General features: G+C 42.3%; 1 protein-coding gene across 1 annotated transcript in view; it reads left to right on the top strand.

The window, feature by feature from the left end:
- The window catches only part of MCU (mitochondrial calcium uniporter), a 63003-nt gene extending 50251 nt beyond the window's left edge, over positions 1–12752 (top strand). Inside the window, exons 2-8 of the mRNA XM_069980527.1 lie at positions 3426–3495; positions 3841–4011; positions 4468–4572; positions 4793–4953; positions 5919–6122; positions 8803–8919; positions 10364–12752. Coding sequence (XP_069836628.1) covers positions 3426–3495; positions 3841–4011; positions 4468–4572; positions 4793–4953; positions 5919–6122; positions 8803–8919; positions 10364–10456 — 921 coding nt within the window. The 3' untranslated portion in view covers positions 10457–12752. The remainder of the gene's footprint in view (positions 1–3425; positions 3496–3840; positions 4012–4467; positions 4573–4792; positions 4954–5918; positions 6123–8802; positions 8920–10363) is intronic.
- Positions 12753–18257: the final 5505 nt, after the last annotated feature.

Here is an 18257-nt window from a genome sequence, read left to right as displayed (position 1 = left end):
ATACATTTTACTGCAACGTGTCGCCATCAATGTGGAGCCCTAATCTGTACCTGTACCATGCACATGAATTAACTCTTTTTATAACTGCTTCTAATCGTATCAGATTTTTACAGTTTGTTATATGTTTTGTTCACTCCTGGATTAAACAAAAGCGGTGGTGCGTTGTACAGAAAATGGAGTAGTCTAAATGGGGTCACCCTAGACCGGCAGGTATATCTGGACTGGGTCATTCAAGCCCTGTGGTAGCTTGGAGGGGGGGGCACTCTTAAGGCCCTATTCCACCAACAGATCTGATGACAGATTATCTGCCAAAGATTTGAAGCCAAACCCAGGAGCAGACTATAAACAGAGAACAGGTCATAATCAGAGAACAGGTCATAAAGGAAAGACTGGATTTCTCCTCTATTCAAATCCACTCCTGGGTTTGACTTCAAATCTTTGGCAGATAATCTGTCGTCAGATCTGTTGGTGTTATAGGGCCTTAAGTTTCGCTGTAGCCTGCAGAGGGGGACGCCCTGAGGGTAGTCTGGATGGGGTCACCCTAGCTCAGCAGGTAGTCTGGACTGGGCCATTCATAGCCTCGCTGTAGCCTGCAGAGGGGCGCCCTGGGGGTAGTCTGGATGGGGTCACCCTAGCTCAGCAGCTAGTCTGGACTGGTTCATTCAAGCCCTGTGGTAGCCTGGAGGGGGGGACACCCTTAGCCCTGCTGTAGTCTGGACGGTGTCCACCTAGCCTACAGAAACAGTTACTTTTTGTTTTCCTATAAAGGGGTTAACATATTTTTTTTTTTTTCTTCCAGCCCATTCCCATTAACGCTTATTTCCTTCATTGTTCTCCCAGGCAGCATTTTCCTCTTTTATTATGAACGCACTGAGCCGTACAGGGCATCATTTTCCCAGCATATAAATAGGTGGGAGTCCCAAGGAAAACACCCTCCTTGACAGCCGTCCATTTTAGTTAGCAGCCCTTCATGCTGGGGATTCCTGTAGAATCGCTCGGTTGCCTGTGAACACCTTGTGAATGTTAATAGAAGGAGGCTTTTAGTTCATCTCCCCGCAGCTGAAATCACTCACTTACAGCATCCTGGCCTCATGAAATGCTTGTTGCTTTAGTATAAATCGCTTATTTTAAGGGGGGGAGGGGGGCTGTGGCTCCAGTGAAGCTCAGCCGCCCTGGGACACAACCACTTTTGTTTTTCTTCCCCTTCTGCGCAAAATTAGATTTCTTGTTACAGCATGCTTTATCCCGGAGTATCACACCCTACCGCAGCATTTGATAATTCTCTTCATACATAATTCAGCGCTGCTCTGTCAAGATTACCCTGTTTATACTGCAGTAGTATCAGACACGCGAGTGTTTTTGTTTTTTAACTTTTGCTAGGTGTGTCCTTTTTCTATCATGGTGACCAAATCCAATAAATATAAATGAAAAACTGCACCTCTACCAGAATGGGCTGGTCAGGTGGAGGTGACAGTATCTTTGTGATTAGTCATATAGGTTTGTATCTCTCTGGAGATCATCACTTTCAGAAATTGATCCATCCCTGGGTTATGCTTCCACATTTTCCTACTTACTATTGCAAATACACCTCAATTTGCACAAAAAAGGTGTGATTGACAGAGAAAAACTATAATGGAAATATGTCAACCTTTTTTTGTTTTGATCCTGATTTTATCCTTCCCCCCGCCCCCCCCCCCCCAATTCCTAATGATGAGGAGGGTGGAGAGGAAGGACAGAGAGGTGGTGCCAGCCTAATGCATATACAAATGTAAACCCCGCCCGTTAGACACAGCGCTGCCGGATGAAAAGTTGTTTTTATGACCATAACTGCATCCCCTGCCGAACGGACCCCAGGTCAGATCTTGTGAAGGTACAAGTGGTTTGGGGGGGACAGACTGTAGGTACAGAGTAGCTTTAAAGGGATTATCCAGCGCTACAAAACATGGCCACTTTCTTCCAGAATCAGACCCACTCTTGTCTCCTGCTTGGGCGGGTTTGCTGCTCAGTTCTATTGAAGTGAATGGAGCTTAATTGCAAATTGCACCTGAACTGAAGACAAGAGTCGTGTTGTCTCTGAAAGAAAGTGGCCATGTTTTTGTAGCACTGGACAACCCCTTTAAGGCCAGTCATACACTGGCACAGTACATGCAGTTTTTTCTTAACTTTATTTAAAACAAAAAAGTAGCAACCTGGTAGCACCAGAGTGGAAATGCCATTTATTTTGGCTCCTCCGAGTGTAAAAAAATAACTAGCCTACTACCTCCCCAGACCTGGAGTGCCAGGGCCTCCACTCCTGTGCCTGTAAAATAAAATAAAACACACACTACCAGTGAAATTGTTACGTAAAAACACCCCCACACCCCTCTTTTTATTTTTATTAAAAAAACAAAACCCACCAGTCATAGCATACCGGTTTGTAAAAAAACAAAAAAGGAGAGAGAAAACAAATGTTAGTAAATGAAGGGCTCCTCCCTAGTGCGCTAGCAGCTGAGGATAGCAGTTTGCATCCTCATAGGCTAGCCATGCAGAAGCGTGCCGGAAAGTTTAGACTGGCTGCGTTCCCACATTGCGTTTATAACATAAAAAAAGCTTTAACGCATAAACACAGATGTTTTATCACCGTCTGTTACTTTTTCTTTTGGGTAATTTGTTGCACATTGCCATATAAAACATAGGAAGAGGGTCCCATGTCACTCAGACGGGTGTAGCCCCACAGTATCATCCAGCCCTGCCCTCCTCTTGTGTATCTATGGGAATAGAAGTGCCGCAGAGTAAGAGGAGGGAATGGGAATGGAGCCACAACATCTCAGAGGTCGGAGTAATTATTAGCTGCTATTCTCAGTCCAAAGGTGATCTGACATAATGTGTCTATTGTTCTGGTGGAATGGAGTGGGCAGATAAGTGTGAGTGGCTCAGGATGTGCTGCACCCTTACATCTCCTGATGCTGCCAGGGAGGTTTTCTCTATACATCGCTAATGGGTGATAGTCAGGACCAATGTAACTGGTTGAACTCATTGTATGACCTGAGCATCACCTATCCTATTACAGTACATTAGCATATCCCATTGCAGTACAATAATAGAAAAAGTTTTGCTTACCCCAGGAAGTGTCAGCAGTCATGCGATCACACTTTGACCACCCAGAGCCTGGATTATATAACACACAATATAAATGGCGCAGCCGGTAAAATTTAAACAAAGACTGGACATCCCTGATGTTCTATATGCATTCTTCTATATACTATAATAGGTGGCTTTATGTTTATATTAATGCTAGCACCTGATTATTTTGAAGGTGTTTGGAGGTTTGTAGATTAACAGTCTTAGCGATTGTCAACATTACAATGTACAATGGACCATAATAGAGTTAAAGCTGCACAATAACATCCCCAATGCTTAATAATATATGTGCTTGTGTTTTCTAGGTGCACCAGAGACTTCCTCCATGGCTGAGCCAAAAAGTAGCATTTTGCAGTGCAGCATCGCCCTCTGATGGTGAGTAGGTGCATTGCTCTTTGCGCTATTCAGTCTTTTAGATGTGATTCCAGGCTTGGGACTGAGGAGGGTAATGTGTCTCTTTAAGAAAGCCAATATATATATTATAATATCTCTCTCTCTCTCTCTCTCTCTCTCTCTCTCTCTCTCTCTCTCTATCTATCTATCTATATATATATATATATATATATTTTTATTATTATTATTATTATTATTATTATTATTATTATTATTTTTGTATTTTTTTTTTTTATCAACCGTAATTGATATAAAAATATGCATGAGGCACAGGTATAACTATTGTCCCTTTTAATAATAATATTATTATTTATTTTTTTTTGTTAGATGTGTCTGTGGTTTACCAAAATGGGTTGCCGGTGATAACAGTCAGCCTGCCATCCCGCCAGGAGAAATGCCGCTTTACTCTGAAGCCTATTTCAGATTCAGTCGGAGTATTTCTGCAGCAGCTCCAGAATGAAGACCGGGGAATCGACAGAGTGGCAATCTACTCCACAGGTTAGACAGCGTGTTACTGGAGCTGACCTCAGAATGCATTTTGCTTCAATCAGGGACAAGTCAATTCAGGGTTTTTAAGCTTTATGTTCTCATTTGTGGAAGGGGTTCTTTTTGGAGGTCACATTTTAATAAAGTAGATTCCCTTAGGATTAGCTAAACATAGGAACTCCTGCAACGGGGACCCTGTACACACAGCTGTCATCTCCAGGGTGGCAGATCCGTCACCCTGAAGTAAAATCAATAGCTTTCTTTGTGATGTACTTGGCCAAGCTGCCTGCTCTGGTTAATAGAAAAGGTTTCTCTGATAGGTGACCCAATCTCACCCATTAACCCCATATGCCCCATGAGCACCACATTTTTTTTAATTACATGTGACCCTGAAGAACTAATAGATAGGGCCTGCTCTCACTGATTTACTGCTAATCGTGGAGTCACAGAAGTCGCTTTCATTTACAGATGGAGCCCGTGTAGCCTCTTCCACAGGCATTGACGTTCTCCTACTAGATGACTTCAAACTGTCCATTAATGATAAAATCTACGAAGTGCGGACACCAAAAAGAGGTAATGTGCTGTGAAATGTCTTCACATTGGGACCAACAAAAGGCAGTTTTTTTTCAGCTTTAAATCTTTTGCTTTTTATAGCTTAGATTTCTGTTCTGTTTTGCCCAGTAGAACTAGCCTGACTCTTTTGATTTTAATATACTTAATTTTTGTAAGTATACATAATAGATTTCATTAGCCATAGGCATCATGTAACATTGCGTTTTTTCTTTATATTCAGAAATGTTAAGCCATGAACATGCAACGACTATGAATGACGTAAAGCATCTTGTGCAGCAGCTGCACAGTTCTATGCATATCAAGGATTTCCAGGTCAGCAGAGAGAAGGAGCTCTGCAGTCGACTAGAGCAGCTTCATGGGCAGCTTGAACCTCATGAAAAGGTACATTGGTTTCTGATTCAGATGGTACACTTGTATGGCTATGGAAACATAACAGCAGGTTAGAGTCTTCCCGCTTTGTTTTTTTTTTTACTCGAATGGATTGGCGCTGGCGTGGGGATGCCGGTGACACTGTGCTCCTTTTGAAGCACCTGGAATGGACCTGCGCCGTGTGCAGGAATCGGGCAGTGGTTAGAAAAAGGACCACACCACCAGCATCCATGAACCGGCACTGATCCATTCAGGTAAAGACCCAAAGCAATGTAACTGATGGTACATTCGCTTTAAGATTTTGAAGGGATTTTTATTGAATGCTGTTCCGAATTTCATAACCTCTGGAGGATCTGGGGTGTTGTGTTTTTTCCTTCTCTTATGTTTATTAAAGGGGTATTCCCCTCAGGTAAAATACATATTGAAACAACTCATACATGTCATTACCTTTTCAGTCTCCTTTCCCCAGTTCTGAGCCTGGTGCTTTCTGCTGAAGACATACAAAAACTATGTGTGAGCTCTTTACTTCGTCACTTCTTTTCCCCATGCCCTCTGAGACAGCTCATGTAAACAGGGTCCCTGATCTGCTTTTTTTGCTCTCTGTAATACCAGGAGGGTTAATCTCTGAGGTCAAATTACTGTTGACCTCACTGTGATGAGCCCTCCCTGCATTAGACTGCATAAACAGCAGGCCAGGGATGCTAATTATATGTGTACATGAGCCATCTCAGAAGGTGGTGGGAGGATGGGGATCAGAGCAGAGACTGAGCGTACAGCTCACACAGAGTTTTTTGTCTTCAGCAGAAAGCAGCAGTTCAGAGCTGGGGAAGGAGACTAAAAAGATAACAAGTATGGAACAAATTGTTAGTCTCTCGGGGGGGGGGGGGGGTATGGTGATTTAACATGTATTTTACCTAAAGGTTTACCTAAATGTTTAAAGGAATAACTATATTATCCATCTGCAATTGTTTGCACAGGCTCGGCTGAAGACTGCTCAGAAAGCAGCGAAGATGACCAGGATTGTCCAGTGGGGCGGCTTAGCTTATATGTCTGTACAGTTTGGAATCCTCGCGCGCCTGACGTGGTGGGAATACTCTTGGGATATCATGGAGCCTGTCACTTACTTCATCACTTATAGCGGTATCATTGGAATGTATTGTTATTTTCTACTTACAGGCAGGGTGAGTAAGGCTTCTGTCATGACAAAAATAATGTCATTATATTTTATGCTAATTCGCCCCTATCCTTAAAGGAAAAGTCCGGCGAAAATTTTTATTAAAGTATTGTATTGCCCCCCAAAAGGTATACAAATTACCAATATACACTTATTACGGGAAATGCACATAAAGTGCTTTTTCCCCTGCACTTACTACTGCATCCAGGCTTCACTTCCTGGATAAAATGGTGATGTCACGACCCGACTCCCAGAGCTGTGCAGGTTGTGGCTGCTAGAGAGGATGATGGCAGAGGGATGCTCAGTGTCCTGTGTCCCTCAGTGTCCCCCCGCCAGCAGCCACAGCCCGCACAGCTCTGGGAGTCAGGTCGTGACATCACCATGTTATCCAGGAAGTGAAGCCTTGATGCAGTAGTAAGTGCAGGGAAAAAAAGCACTTTATGTGCATTTCCCGTAATAAGCGTATATTGGTTATTGTATAACTTTTGGGGGGCAATACAATACTTCAATAAAAATTTTTGCTGGACTTCTCCTTTAAAGAAACATACCAGAAATTTTCATCTGTCAGGGTCTGAGTGTGCAAGAGAAGAGAGCCGGTTATGCGCTTCACTCCCCACTTTGCTGCCATCTCCATCCACCTGCACGACCCAAGCTGCATTCTTAGTCTATAGAGCCCATCACATGCAGCAAACCAAGGAGTGACCCGGATTGTTTTAGAGACCTATAGTGGTCTGAACACTGTAATGTGAAAAATCTAGCATAAAACCTCATTTACCCCCTCCCCTTTTTTGTCTATCTAACTGTATAGTATGTAGCAGTTTCATGAAGATAAGCTTGTCTGCATTAATATGGTTAACACCTCCCAAGTTCTATAGTTTATGATTTTTTAGGTGCTAAATGCCACAGAAGTGTATACAAGGTATTGAATAAAAAAAAGTTTCCTCAAAAGTTAAAGGACAAGTGCCATGAAAACGTTTTTCCCAGTAATTGAAGCACATTACAAAGTTATATTACTCTGTAATATGCTTCAATCACCTATCTGCCTCCCTTCCCTGTTTTTTCCCACTCCACCCCCCACCAGGAAGTGTCCTAACTCACACAGACCTAATGACTGTCGTCACTGTCACCAAGCTCTTCTCAGCTCCTGCTTGTGAGGATGAGTCATCAGCAGAAGGGCTGCTCTAGGTCCTGTTACACCAGCCTCCCCCTACTTGTCAGGTGACTCTGCTTGCTCAGCTCCAATTGTCTTCTCTAGTGACATGACTCCCTCACTCACTGAGTCCTCGGCAGCAGGAGAGAGGGTATGAGGTGGGGGGGGGGCTGCCTATGTGACGGAGTCAATTGGAGGGAAGATAATCAAGAGACATGTGACAAGTGATGGCTTGCAGTTGTTCAGCCAATGGGAGCTGAGCAAGCTGAGTCACCTGACAAGGCAGGGGAGGGGGAAGGCTAGTGTAACAGGAGAAGGAGCTGAGAGAAGAGCTTGGTAATGGTGACGACAGTAATTAGGTCTGTGTGAGTCAGGACTCTTCCTGGTGGGGGGTGGAGGGGGGAAAAGACAGGGAAGGGAGGCAGATAGGTGATTTAAGCACATTACATAGTTATACAACTTTGTAATGTGCTTCAATTACTGGGAAAAAGTTTTTCATGGCACTTGTTCCCCCCCCCCCCCCCCCCCCCCCAAACACACAGCAGGACTGGATCGCTCTGCAGCAGTCTTATTTCACTTCATTCTCCTGATCAGTATAGGTCTAAACACTTAGACCCAATGCGATCAAAACTTTTAACATGTCTGACACATCAAAAGTTTTCACAAACGACAGTGACACTTAAACAATTAAACACTTTTTTTTTTCTTCTGTAAAACGTAGTAAAAATCAGATGACTGTATATGGTCATATAAAGGTATACATTAGTTTAGTATATATATTGTTTTAACAGTTACCTAATGTATTTTAATGTGCATGTAAGGGCCATCTCATTAAGAGTTATGTGACGTTACTGAGCAGCACCTGCAGGACAGAATGCTTGTGCCCAGCTATAGAGGCTCCTGTGTGCAGATCAATGTAGATTGTATCGACTGTGTGTGTAGTGAGAAAACATGAGTAAGTGGTGGAACATGGAATAGCTACCATCACCAGCTCTATAGAATTCTCCATCTAAGTAATAGAGGTAGTATCTTGTAATAGAAGAATGTAGTATATAAGGTGGTCCTATATTTCTGTGTCTCAGAGGTTACGGTTTACTAAAGGAAACTTAACAATACTGTTAACTGTATAGAAAGATCCTGACTACAAAATCTAAATGTGAAAACTGTGCAATAATGTGTCATCAGTGCCTGAAGCTACATGTCTGATGCCTGTGGCCATGGGACAGGACAACCCTTTCTGTTCTGGTGATTCTATCCTATAAATAGTCATAAGTTCTGTAGGCTGATGTCCTAATGACAGTGCTGAGCCACAAGAAATCAGAACATAGGCATAGTAAAGCTAAGCTACAGGTATCTGGAGTGTAATTTCATAGAGTGCTCACATACTGGAGGTTCCTTACATAGTAATTCTGGCTATTGTGGTGATTTATCTTCATACTTCCTCATATTACCTAGTAATGAGTTTAACATGATGATTAAAACTTATAAGACAAATTTTGACACAACAAAATATATTGTGTTCCTTTTTCCCATACAGGAATATATTTATCCAGATGCCACAGACAGACAGTTCCTAAATTTTTTCCATAAAACGGCCAAAAAAACAGGTTTTAATTATTTAGAATATAATCGACTCAAGGATGATATTGCTCAGGTATGCTTTAATCTTATTATGTATGTATGTATGTGTGCATTCTCTGGGTATAATCTTTGCGATACAGCAAAAGGACTGGGCAAGATGGCATGTTTTACCAATCCCTTAACCTTAGTAAGGACGCAGCCATTTTTCATTTTTACCTTATCACCTTCTAAGACACATAACACTTTTATTTTTCCATCTACAGGGCTTGTATTTTGTTGGACTTTTGTAATAAGACGACTTCTTATCATAAAATGTAGTTTGAAATATTTGTGGGGGAAATGTTAATGTTTTCCAGGCAGCCCTAGGATTGCATCCATTAAAACCAGCCACTGGGATTCAAATACTATGCATCGGGGTTCTTACTTACTGTTCATCTTTAATCCTGGCCCTTAGTTTTTTTTTTTTTTTCTTTTTTTCTCAGTGCCATTTTCACGTAGATGCGAATTTCTTTGCTTTTTGTTTTTTTGTCCTTTTGTTTTGTGTCCTTACATTTTGGCCAACACTTGCCTTGTATGAGCCCTCACTTCCTAAGCCTGCTTCATACTCCCTGAGTGTTCATCCACCTTACACTTTAAAGTGACTCTGTACCCACAATCTTTCCCCCCCCCAAACCACTTGTACCTTCAGATAGCTGCTTTTAATCCAAGATCTGTCCTGGGGTCCATTCGGCAGCGCTGTGTCTAACGGCCGGGGCTTAAATTTGTATATGCATTAGGCTGGCACCACCTCTCTGTCCTTCCTCCCCACCCTCCACATCATTAGGAATTCTCCAGGCAGATTGCTTCCTATTCCCCACCTGTGTGCATAATGAACATGGGCTGGATCGTTAAGACACCTGTGCAAAGCTCAAACAGCAGTAAATGTTCCTGGAGCATTCCTAATGCTGAGGAGGGTGGGGAGCAACGACAGAGCGGTTGTGCCAGCCTAATGCATATACAAATGTAAGCCCCGGCCGTTACACATCGCTGTAGGATTAAAAGTTGTTTTTAGGACAATAATTGCATCACCTGCCGAACGGACCCCAGGATAGGTCTTGGATTAAAAGCAGCTATCTGAAGGTACAAGCGGTTTGGGGGGGTCAGATTGTGGGTACAGAGTCACTTTAAGGGATTTGAGATTGTCCTTTCCTTTCTAAAAGTCGGCCACAGCGCACCCCTCTTTACTTCTGCCCAATGTTGACCTTACCCAGACAGGCCAATTTCAGATTCATAATTCTGCTGAAAAAAAGTGTCCTAAAATCCCTGTTGGTGTATCTTCTGTACATTGGCATTGGGTTGACACTTCTCTCCTAAACTTTTTTTTTTTTGTAGGTGCCAGTTTTTTAATTGATACTGAAGTGGTACGGTAGTAGTTAAGGCACAATGTAGGCAATCTAGAATACGATTGTGTGAGTGTCTTGCGGCGCTGGTTTCTGGGTTAATTCTCAGAGTTGTTTTTTTTCCCTTCTCTCCTCAAGGTGGAGTTGGACCTTAAAAGACTGCGTGATCCCCTGCAGATGCATCTCCCGATCCAACAAATTGATGACAAAGATTCATTGCAAAACTCCTAAATCCCCAGCAAAACCTGTGGATATCTCTTGCCTTTGAAATTTAAAGCATTATTGGTGGTAGCTGGGATGTGGTATTGGGATGGGTGATCATGTCTCCCTCTTATGATGTGTTTCTTTCATACATTTTTTTTTTTAATTAACTTTTTTTTTTTTTTTAGCTGCTGTATAAGAACAGGCAGAAGTTAATTTAAGGAGAGCTCAGAGCCTTGACTTTGTTAAACCTTCAGAGGTTTGAAAAGTTTCTTAGTCCATATTAATTATTTTACTTGTCAGCAAATGCAGATGGATGATATGTAAAAGTTAAAGGGTTCTAAACTATGAATGACAATTTTTATTTTATTTGTTTTTTCTTGATTTTATGGCAAGTTAGAATGTGGCGAATTGGGTAATGGTCTGTTGGTTCAGTGGAGACACGAGTAACATGTAACGCACAACTAATGCCATGTGAAGAAACCTTGGACCAGTAGTAACCTCAACATATAAAGCTAGTCTCCAGTCTTGAAGCATTTTTGTTGTAATGACGTGGAGGCCTTCTGCTGCCTTGCTGTCATGATACACTCCAGGTTCATGCACATGCCTTTCTGTGTTTAGATGCAGCACTGTTCAATTTTAATCCAAGCCCCAAACACCGTGAATCTTTCTGCTATGCATTTTAAGAAACAGCACGTGATTTATTTTCTTCTTCTTCTTTTTCCTTGTAATCACTTTACTAAATGTCCATTTCCCCCATCCCTCTCCCTCCCACTGCCTTGGCTAAATATATATATATATACACTTCAGGGGCTCAATGCATGATAGGCTTTTATGTCTTTTTTTTTATTTGTTTTTGTCTATTTTTTTTGTTTGTTTTTGGGAGGGAGATGTTTCCCTGTTCTGCGCTCTTGATTGGAGGATCAGTGGGGTAGAAAATCAGGGTTGCATGAATATGAAGGGGTTACCACCTTACTCTAATGCAATGAACATCAAATATCTTCATAAAGATTGACATCATCTGGTTCATTCCCTGTTGATAGAAGTGCAACATCTTCCTGGATGATAACCGGCCTTGTCTATATTTTGTGTACAGTATCTACGTACCACTGAAGGATTGGAGAGTGGCAACGACTGACATATCACCTCTATCTTCTGCTCCAAAGTTTTCAGGGGTTCTCTTGCCTTTTTTCCTTTGGAATAAGCTGCTCTTCCACAGACTTTCAATATCAAAATGGTGCAGTCTCTTGTCGGGGTTGGCATGGGGGTAATGATGGGGTGGTATTGGGCTTCTATTTTGCAGAGACAATTTTTTAAGGACTCCCCACTGTGAAAGGCTCCTACTTCAGGGAAAGGATTACAGAACTAAAGAAGTGAAGCCAGCTGACTGGTGCCTTGCATATATTGAAACAGAGAGGAGAGAGTATATATGTTCTCTTCATACATTATTTGACTGGCAGTTACATTACCATGGACTCCTTGCCAGCCTAAATCTTGTGCCCATGTGGAACATGGCTGGCAGATGCTGCCAACTGTAGTCTTAAGTAACTGCCTCTAACCTAAGGCTCTCCTCTCAGGTGGATTGAATCCATTTTTCCATACTTTCTTGTTTGTTTCTATCTTTTTCTATTGTGTCCTGTATTTTTTCCAAGATTGTAGATCCATGCAGAACACAGTGTACAGAAGACATGTGTGATCATGGTTTTCTGGAGGTGTATTATGCCTTCATAAGATATCTCTATCATGCAAATGTGCCCTTTAAATTATGCCAATGTATGGGGCGTGAATGTCTGCTATGGAATAAGTCTGATCGACAATCATCGACATCTAGAGGCCCAAATAACAATACAGAGCATTGATTTTTCTGAAATCATGGTAATTTCTTTTGTTGTTTTTAAAGGCAACATAACTCAATACCGCAAGAAATCTGAACATGATGATGGCCAAAGCGTTAATCCTAAAGTTTCTGCCTGGGTTACTGTGATCTTGAACAGGAGATCTTTATTTTAACACTAAAATACCGAAAGCTTTTCTTTTGCCATTTGCACTTCTGATGCTGAAGGCGCTGGAGAAAATAGCAATTTAGGCCCCTTCAGCAGCAAATAACCTGATCCTGTTTGTATAAATGGTTTATAAGAACAGTAAAAACACAGGAATTGTCTCTAAAGGGTCTGGCATGTGTGAGTGTGCGGGGAGGTTTGGAGCATGGAGGAATGTCCTATAAATAAGCAAAATATAGATGTGTAAAATCCTGTATCATTTATGAAATATGTATAAAAAAAATGTAATTCTGCAACAATAAACACTTATTCAGTTTTTCAAGTAACGTTTGAAGTTGTTTTTTTTTCTTTACTTTTAAAAAATACTGTATATCATAGTTGCAAGTAGTGTACATCCGCTTTTTATTTCAGACTAACTGGTCCTATGACATCAGAGGATGGAGCAATATCTACAGTTTCCTTTTGGAACCCAGGATTGACAGATCATCTTAGCAAGTTGCAAATGCAGCCACTTAAAAGGGTACTCGAGAAAAATAGTTTTTTAATCAACTGGGATCATAAAGTTATACAGATTTGTAAATTACTTATTTTTAGAAAACGCAAACCTTTAAGTACTTATCAGCTGCTGTATGCCTTGCAGGAAGTGGTATATTCTTTCCTGTTTAAAAAAAATGCTCTCTTCTCCCACCTCTGTCCATGACCGGAACTGTCCAAAGTAGTGGAAAATCTCCATAGAAAAACTCTCCTGCTCTGGACAGTTCCTGACACGGACAGAGGTGGCAGCAGAGATCACTGTGTCACAATGTTAATAATCAATTACTTCTTGCAGAGCATACAGCAGCTGAACAACTGGAGTACTGGAAGAAACATAAAAGATTGTCTAGTCTGCATTTTTTAGCATTTCCTTTCTTATCTTAGGATAGATATGTTTATCCCAGGAGTGTTTATAGTCAGTTAAAGTAAAAGTCCGGCCATTTTTAAAATCTTAGCAGGGGCAGGGGGGAATTTGATCAGAAGTAGGAACTTGCCTCTCCCCAAGCCCCCTTTAAAGAAGCAGTTCACTTTTTTTTTTCCAGTTGGATATTCACTGTAAGGGAGTTATACATTTGTAGAAAGGCTTCTTAAAGGGGTAGTGCGGCGCTCAGCAATTATTCACAGAATAACACACATTACAAAGTTATACAACTTTGTAATGTATGTTATGTCTGTGAATGGCCCCCTTCCCCGTGTCCCACCATCCCCACCCGTGTACCCGGAAGTGTGGTGCATTATACATACCTGATCCGCGTCGCACCCGTCCGCCATCTAGTGCCAAGACGTCATCTTCTGGAGGCCGGCCAAACAGCTCCTGCCGTCCCTGATGCCGGCCTTCCTCTGCCGCGTCATGACTGTGCTCAGCCGCGATTGGTTGAGCACAGTTATGCTCAGCCAATCGCGGCTGAGCAGCTGATGACGCTGCAGAGGGCGTCCGGCACTTGGAACAGTCGGAGGTGTTCGGCTGGCCGCCCGAAGAGGACGTCATTGTCTGAAGATGGGATACGGGGGTCGACACGCGTCAGGTATGTATAATGCACCACACTTCCGGGTACATGGGCGGGGGTGGTGGGACACGGGAAGGGGCCATTCACAGACATAACATACATTACAAAGTTGTATAACTTTGTAATGTGTGTTATTCTGTGAATAATTGCTGAGCGCCGCACTACCCCTTTTAAGATGGAATGTCAAGCACACACAGCCCCAAACTTCTGTACAGAAGGATGTTTTGTGAAGGTCCTTAACACCCAATTGGTTAACACATTATGTAAATTCTTATGTTGGGCGTACAACAGAATTGACTTTAAAAGGGATCTATCTTCTGCGATTCATGTTTCTAACTGATGATGCTGTTAGATAAGCTTAGGAGCAAGGAGACACATGGTACCTTTTTCATATGTCTGCCTGTGCTTCCATAACCTAATAAAATGGTTAGAGACATTCCCAAGTACCTGAAATGCCTCCTTGCTCCCCCTCTTATCTTTATCCCTGCTTGAATAACAGTCATCTGGGAGCCAAGCCCTGTTTCCAAACCTCACAGCTCCTGACAATTTATATGCATCGCACAGGAACAAGATTTGAAAGCCGAACTTTGTCAGGCAATAAGGATAAAGATGAGAGGGAGAACGGGGCAGTTCAGTGTTATTCTACGTTCTAAAAGCACAGACAAATATATGAAAGATACCATATGTCTCCTTGCCTTAACCCCCTCCCCCGTACAAGATTTTTGGCAAATTTGTAACTCATCACATTCATAGCCATATGAGGGTTTATTTTTGCAGGACAAATAGACCTTTTTAATGACATCCATCATTTTATCATAAAACATACTGCAAAACAGAAAAAAAAAAAAAATTAGCCAAAATAGTAAAAAAAAAAAAACTGCGGTTCTTCACCCATTAAGGGAGTTTGCTCCTGCTTTGTTAAAGAAGCAGTTCACTTTTTATTTTTTTCGCCCCCCCGGGTAGCCGCTGTCAAGTATACTTACAGAAGATGATCGGTGTCCCGTTCCCGTCGGTCAGTTCCGTCCCGCGGTGCCGTTCACATCGGGCGCGCGCTCACTTCCGCCGGCTGCTGCGAGTCCTCTTCTCTGCCCAGTGATTATACGTCGGAAGTCACTCGCTTCCATGCATTCTCTATGGAAGCGCGTGACTTCCGGCGTTCAAATGACAAGGGAGAGAAGAGGAGTCACAGCGCCAGCGGAAGTGAGCGCGCGCCCGATGTGAACGGAACTGACCGACGGGAACGGGACACCGATCATCTTCTGTAAGTATACTTGACAGCGGCTAACCGGGGGGGCAAAAAAAATAAAAAGTGAACTGCTTCTTTAACTTTGCAATTAAACCAATGTTTTCCTTATTCTGTAGGTCATTTGGCAGTTTATGTACTTTATGCAATTATTTTATTTTGTTTTCTACTTACTAACTTAAATTTTTTTTTACTTTTTAGAAAGAAAAAACTTTTGAATCCCCATATTCTGACTACTTTAACATTGTCATTTTTTTGATCCATAGAGACATATATAAGGGCTAATATTTTGTGCTATGATTGTTGTTTTTTATCTGTACCAGACTTGGGTGGATAGAACTTTTTATTTGCTTTTTATTCAATTTTATCTAATAGATAATATCGCCAAAAATCTGCAATTTTGGCATTTGGTGTTATTTTTCGATTACGCCGATCACCTTGCATGATCAGTAATGGCAATTAGCAGAGAGGCTGGGACTGCCACAGAAGGTATTACCTCCGGCAGCCCTAGCAACCGATTTAATACCCACATTTTTTTTGCTGCAGAGGTGCCGATAGCCCCGACAGGTAAGCTAATATTATGGGGTGGCTTTTTGCCAGTCATAGCCCTGCCCACCACTTTTTCTAAAGTCGGAAGGGGGCAGGACCACTACGTCACAGCACATTTAATGTCTAGCGTTAATATAGGGGACATCATGATATGTCTGGTGCTGCTGCACCAGAATTTTTGAGAGGCCAATGCCTCTTGATTGGTCTGCGGTATGTATACTCCAGGGGTACATGGTGCAGGTTGAGGGGGTATGTGCGATGCTTTTGCTACCAGCATTCAGCAATGTCCCAGAGCGTCAAACAGTGCCAGATCTGAAGCCACCCACCTTCCTTCCAGCAGCCAACTAGCTGTCAAAAGAGCAGGTGGACAGCCTCAGGAGTGGCATTGATTATTCTGAGACATCCGTGAATGCTCTGAGCCCGCCCTCCTCCAGAAACTGACAGATTTTCTCAAACAGTGCCCTCCTCCAACAACTGACAGACTTCCTCACACAGTGCCCTCCAGCCGTGATGTGCACATCTGCCGCTGTTCTTGTCATCTCTTCCTGCCTTTTAATGGGGTGCAGGGTGCAGATATGGCTACAGGGGAGATACCTGGCTTTCAGGGGAGAATACAGGAGGCATACCTTGCTACAGGCGGCATATATGATCACAGAGGACATACCTGGCTACAAGGGCATATCTGGTTGCATCAGGGTGCATTGTATCTGGCTATGGAGGGGGCCATTATTAATGGCTGAAGAATTGTTTCGGGCTACAAAAGGTGCTATATCTGACTGACTTGGAGGGGGTCAGTCAAATTGTTTTGGGGGGATTTAATCTAGGAATAAACTCTGGACAAGAGACCTTATACAGAGTCTATGGCGGCAGGGTGGTCTAGGCCTTATTTAGTCAACATTTAATATCGATCACATCCTTGGGGGGTATGCGGCTGAAGCATCTCATCACATGGGCTACTTGGCTTAAAAAGGTCGAAAGAAACACAGATACGGATCATCCAGCAAAAACCCACCATTATTAGTCATACTTTTAAAGAAAATTGGGTCCATAAATATTTTTACAACCATATTACTGCATGTGTTCTGCTTTAATAAGGCTTTGTTCTATATGTCATTGAATATCAAAAAGATGCTGAATAAGACTCGTGTGTTTTGGACGTTGTTACAAATTCACGAGAAGATACGAACTGCTGAGAAGTGAAAGTGTACGGTGGTTTATTTCTTTCTCTGAATAAAAGATGATCGAAGCTTTCATGTTTGCAAGGGTGTAGTTCTTAATAAATATTTGATGTCACCTCTCTTGGTCTATTCCCTGCAGATTGCCTAAGTTAGAAAAGAGGCGAAGTTGATTTTATATTTTCTTCTTCTTATGCTTATCATAGACTGCGCACGGCATTGTGGGTATACTATTGTGCTATATAGCAGATATGTGTTCATTTCATTGAATATGTGGCATAACTTTAACTTGCAAGGCTTTCATTCTATACCCCAATATCATAACAAATGTCCCTTAAGGTGACCCCCTATTTTACAGCTACAGCTCAAGTATGGGAGGCGGGAGTTACAGCTTGTTGCACTTCAAGAGCTCAGGAAATCTTCTCTGACTCCTCTTACTATATAATAAAGGTGTTTTTCTATGTTCTCCAAGCACAGAAGGATATATGAAAGGTACCATTTGCATGATCTAACATCCATGTAACAGTGTCATCAGTTTGGAATGTAAATTGTAGCTGACAGATTCCCTTTAGGTTAAAGAGGCTCGGTCGCAACATTTTTATGTTTTAAATCAACATTATACATATAGCCACTAGGTGTCTTCCTTCTCTGCACATATGTACAGCTGCTGCACATTCAGTAGCAGAAAATCCTGGGTGTTCTTGCATTGTATGGTCAGCTCTCCTGTTACACAGCACCAATATCTCTGTAACCACACAGTGACATTATACTGACTGAATTGTTGCATAACAAAGAGCACTGTCTCCTGGTAAGCATGCATAGTTGATAATATAATTAGCCTACGTTAATTGACTTTAGTTGATATATAACTGGCATGATGAACAGGTGTCTTTCCTTGTGTGAGCATGCAAAGGACTAATGGTCTGTTTAGACGGAGCAATAAATCATCCAATCAATCGTTTAACAATTTTGCAGAAACTATTTGGTTTTCATGCCGATCAGCGTTTAGACGAAGCGATAATTCGTTTAAAAAAATTTTTTTGTATGATCGTTTTAGGACCGCTTAAGGCCATTTAGACTGTTTAGACGAATCAATCTGCTAATAATGAGCAAGTAGGGATGGTCCGAACGTGCCAAGGTTCGGGTTCGTATGAACCCGAACACTCTGCAGCAGATTCCCGCTGTCTGCCTGCTCCGTGGAGCGGGCGGATCTAGCGGGAGTAACGCCTGTAAAACTGGGATATAGCCTATGGCTATGGCTGTATCCCAGTTTTCCAGGTGGTCCTCCCGCTGGATCCGCCCGCTCCACGGAGCGGGCAGACA

The sequence above is a fragment of the Dendropsophus ebraccatus genome, chromosome 8, assembly GCF_027789765.1.
Source record: "Dendropsophus ebraccatus isolate aDenEbr1 chromosome 8, aDenEbr1.pat, whole genome shotgun sequence".
Classification (NCBI taxonomy): Eukaryota; Metazoa; Chordata; class Amphibia; order Anura; family Hylidae; genus Dendropsophus; species Dendropsophus ebraccatus.
The sequence above is the reverse complement of the archived record's forward strand: the minus strand, read 5'-3'. Positions and strand labels throughout refer to the sequence as shown.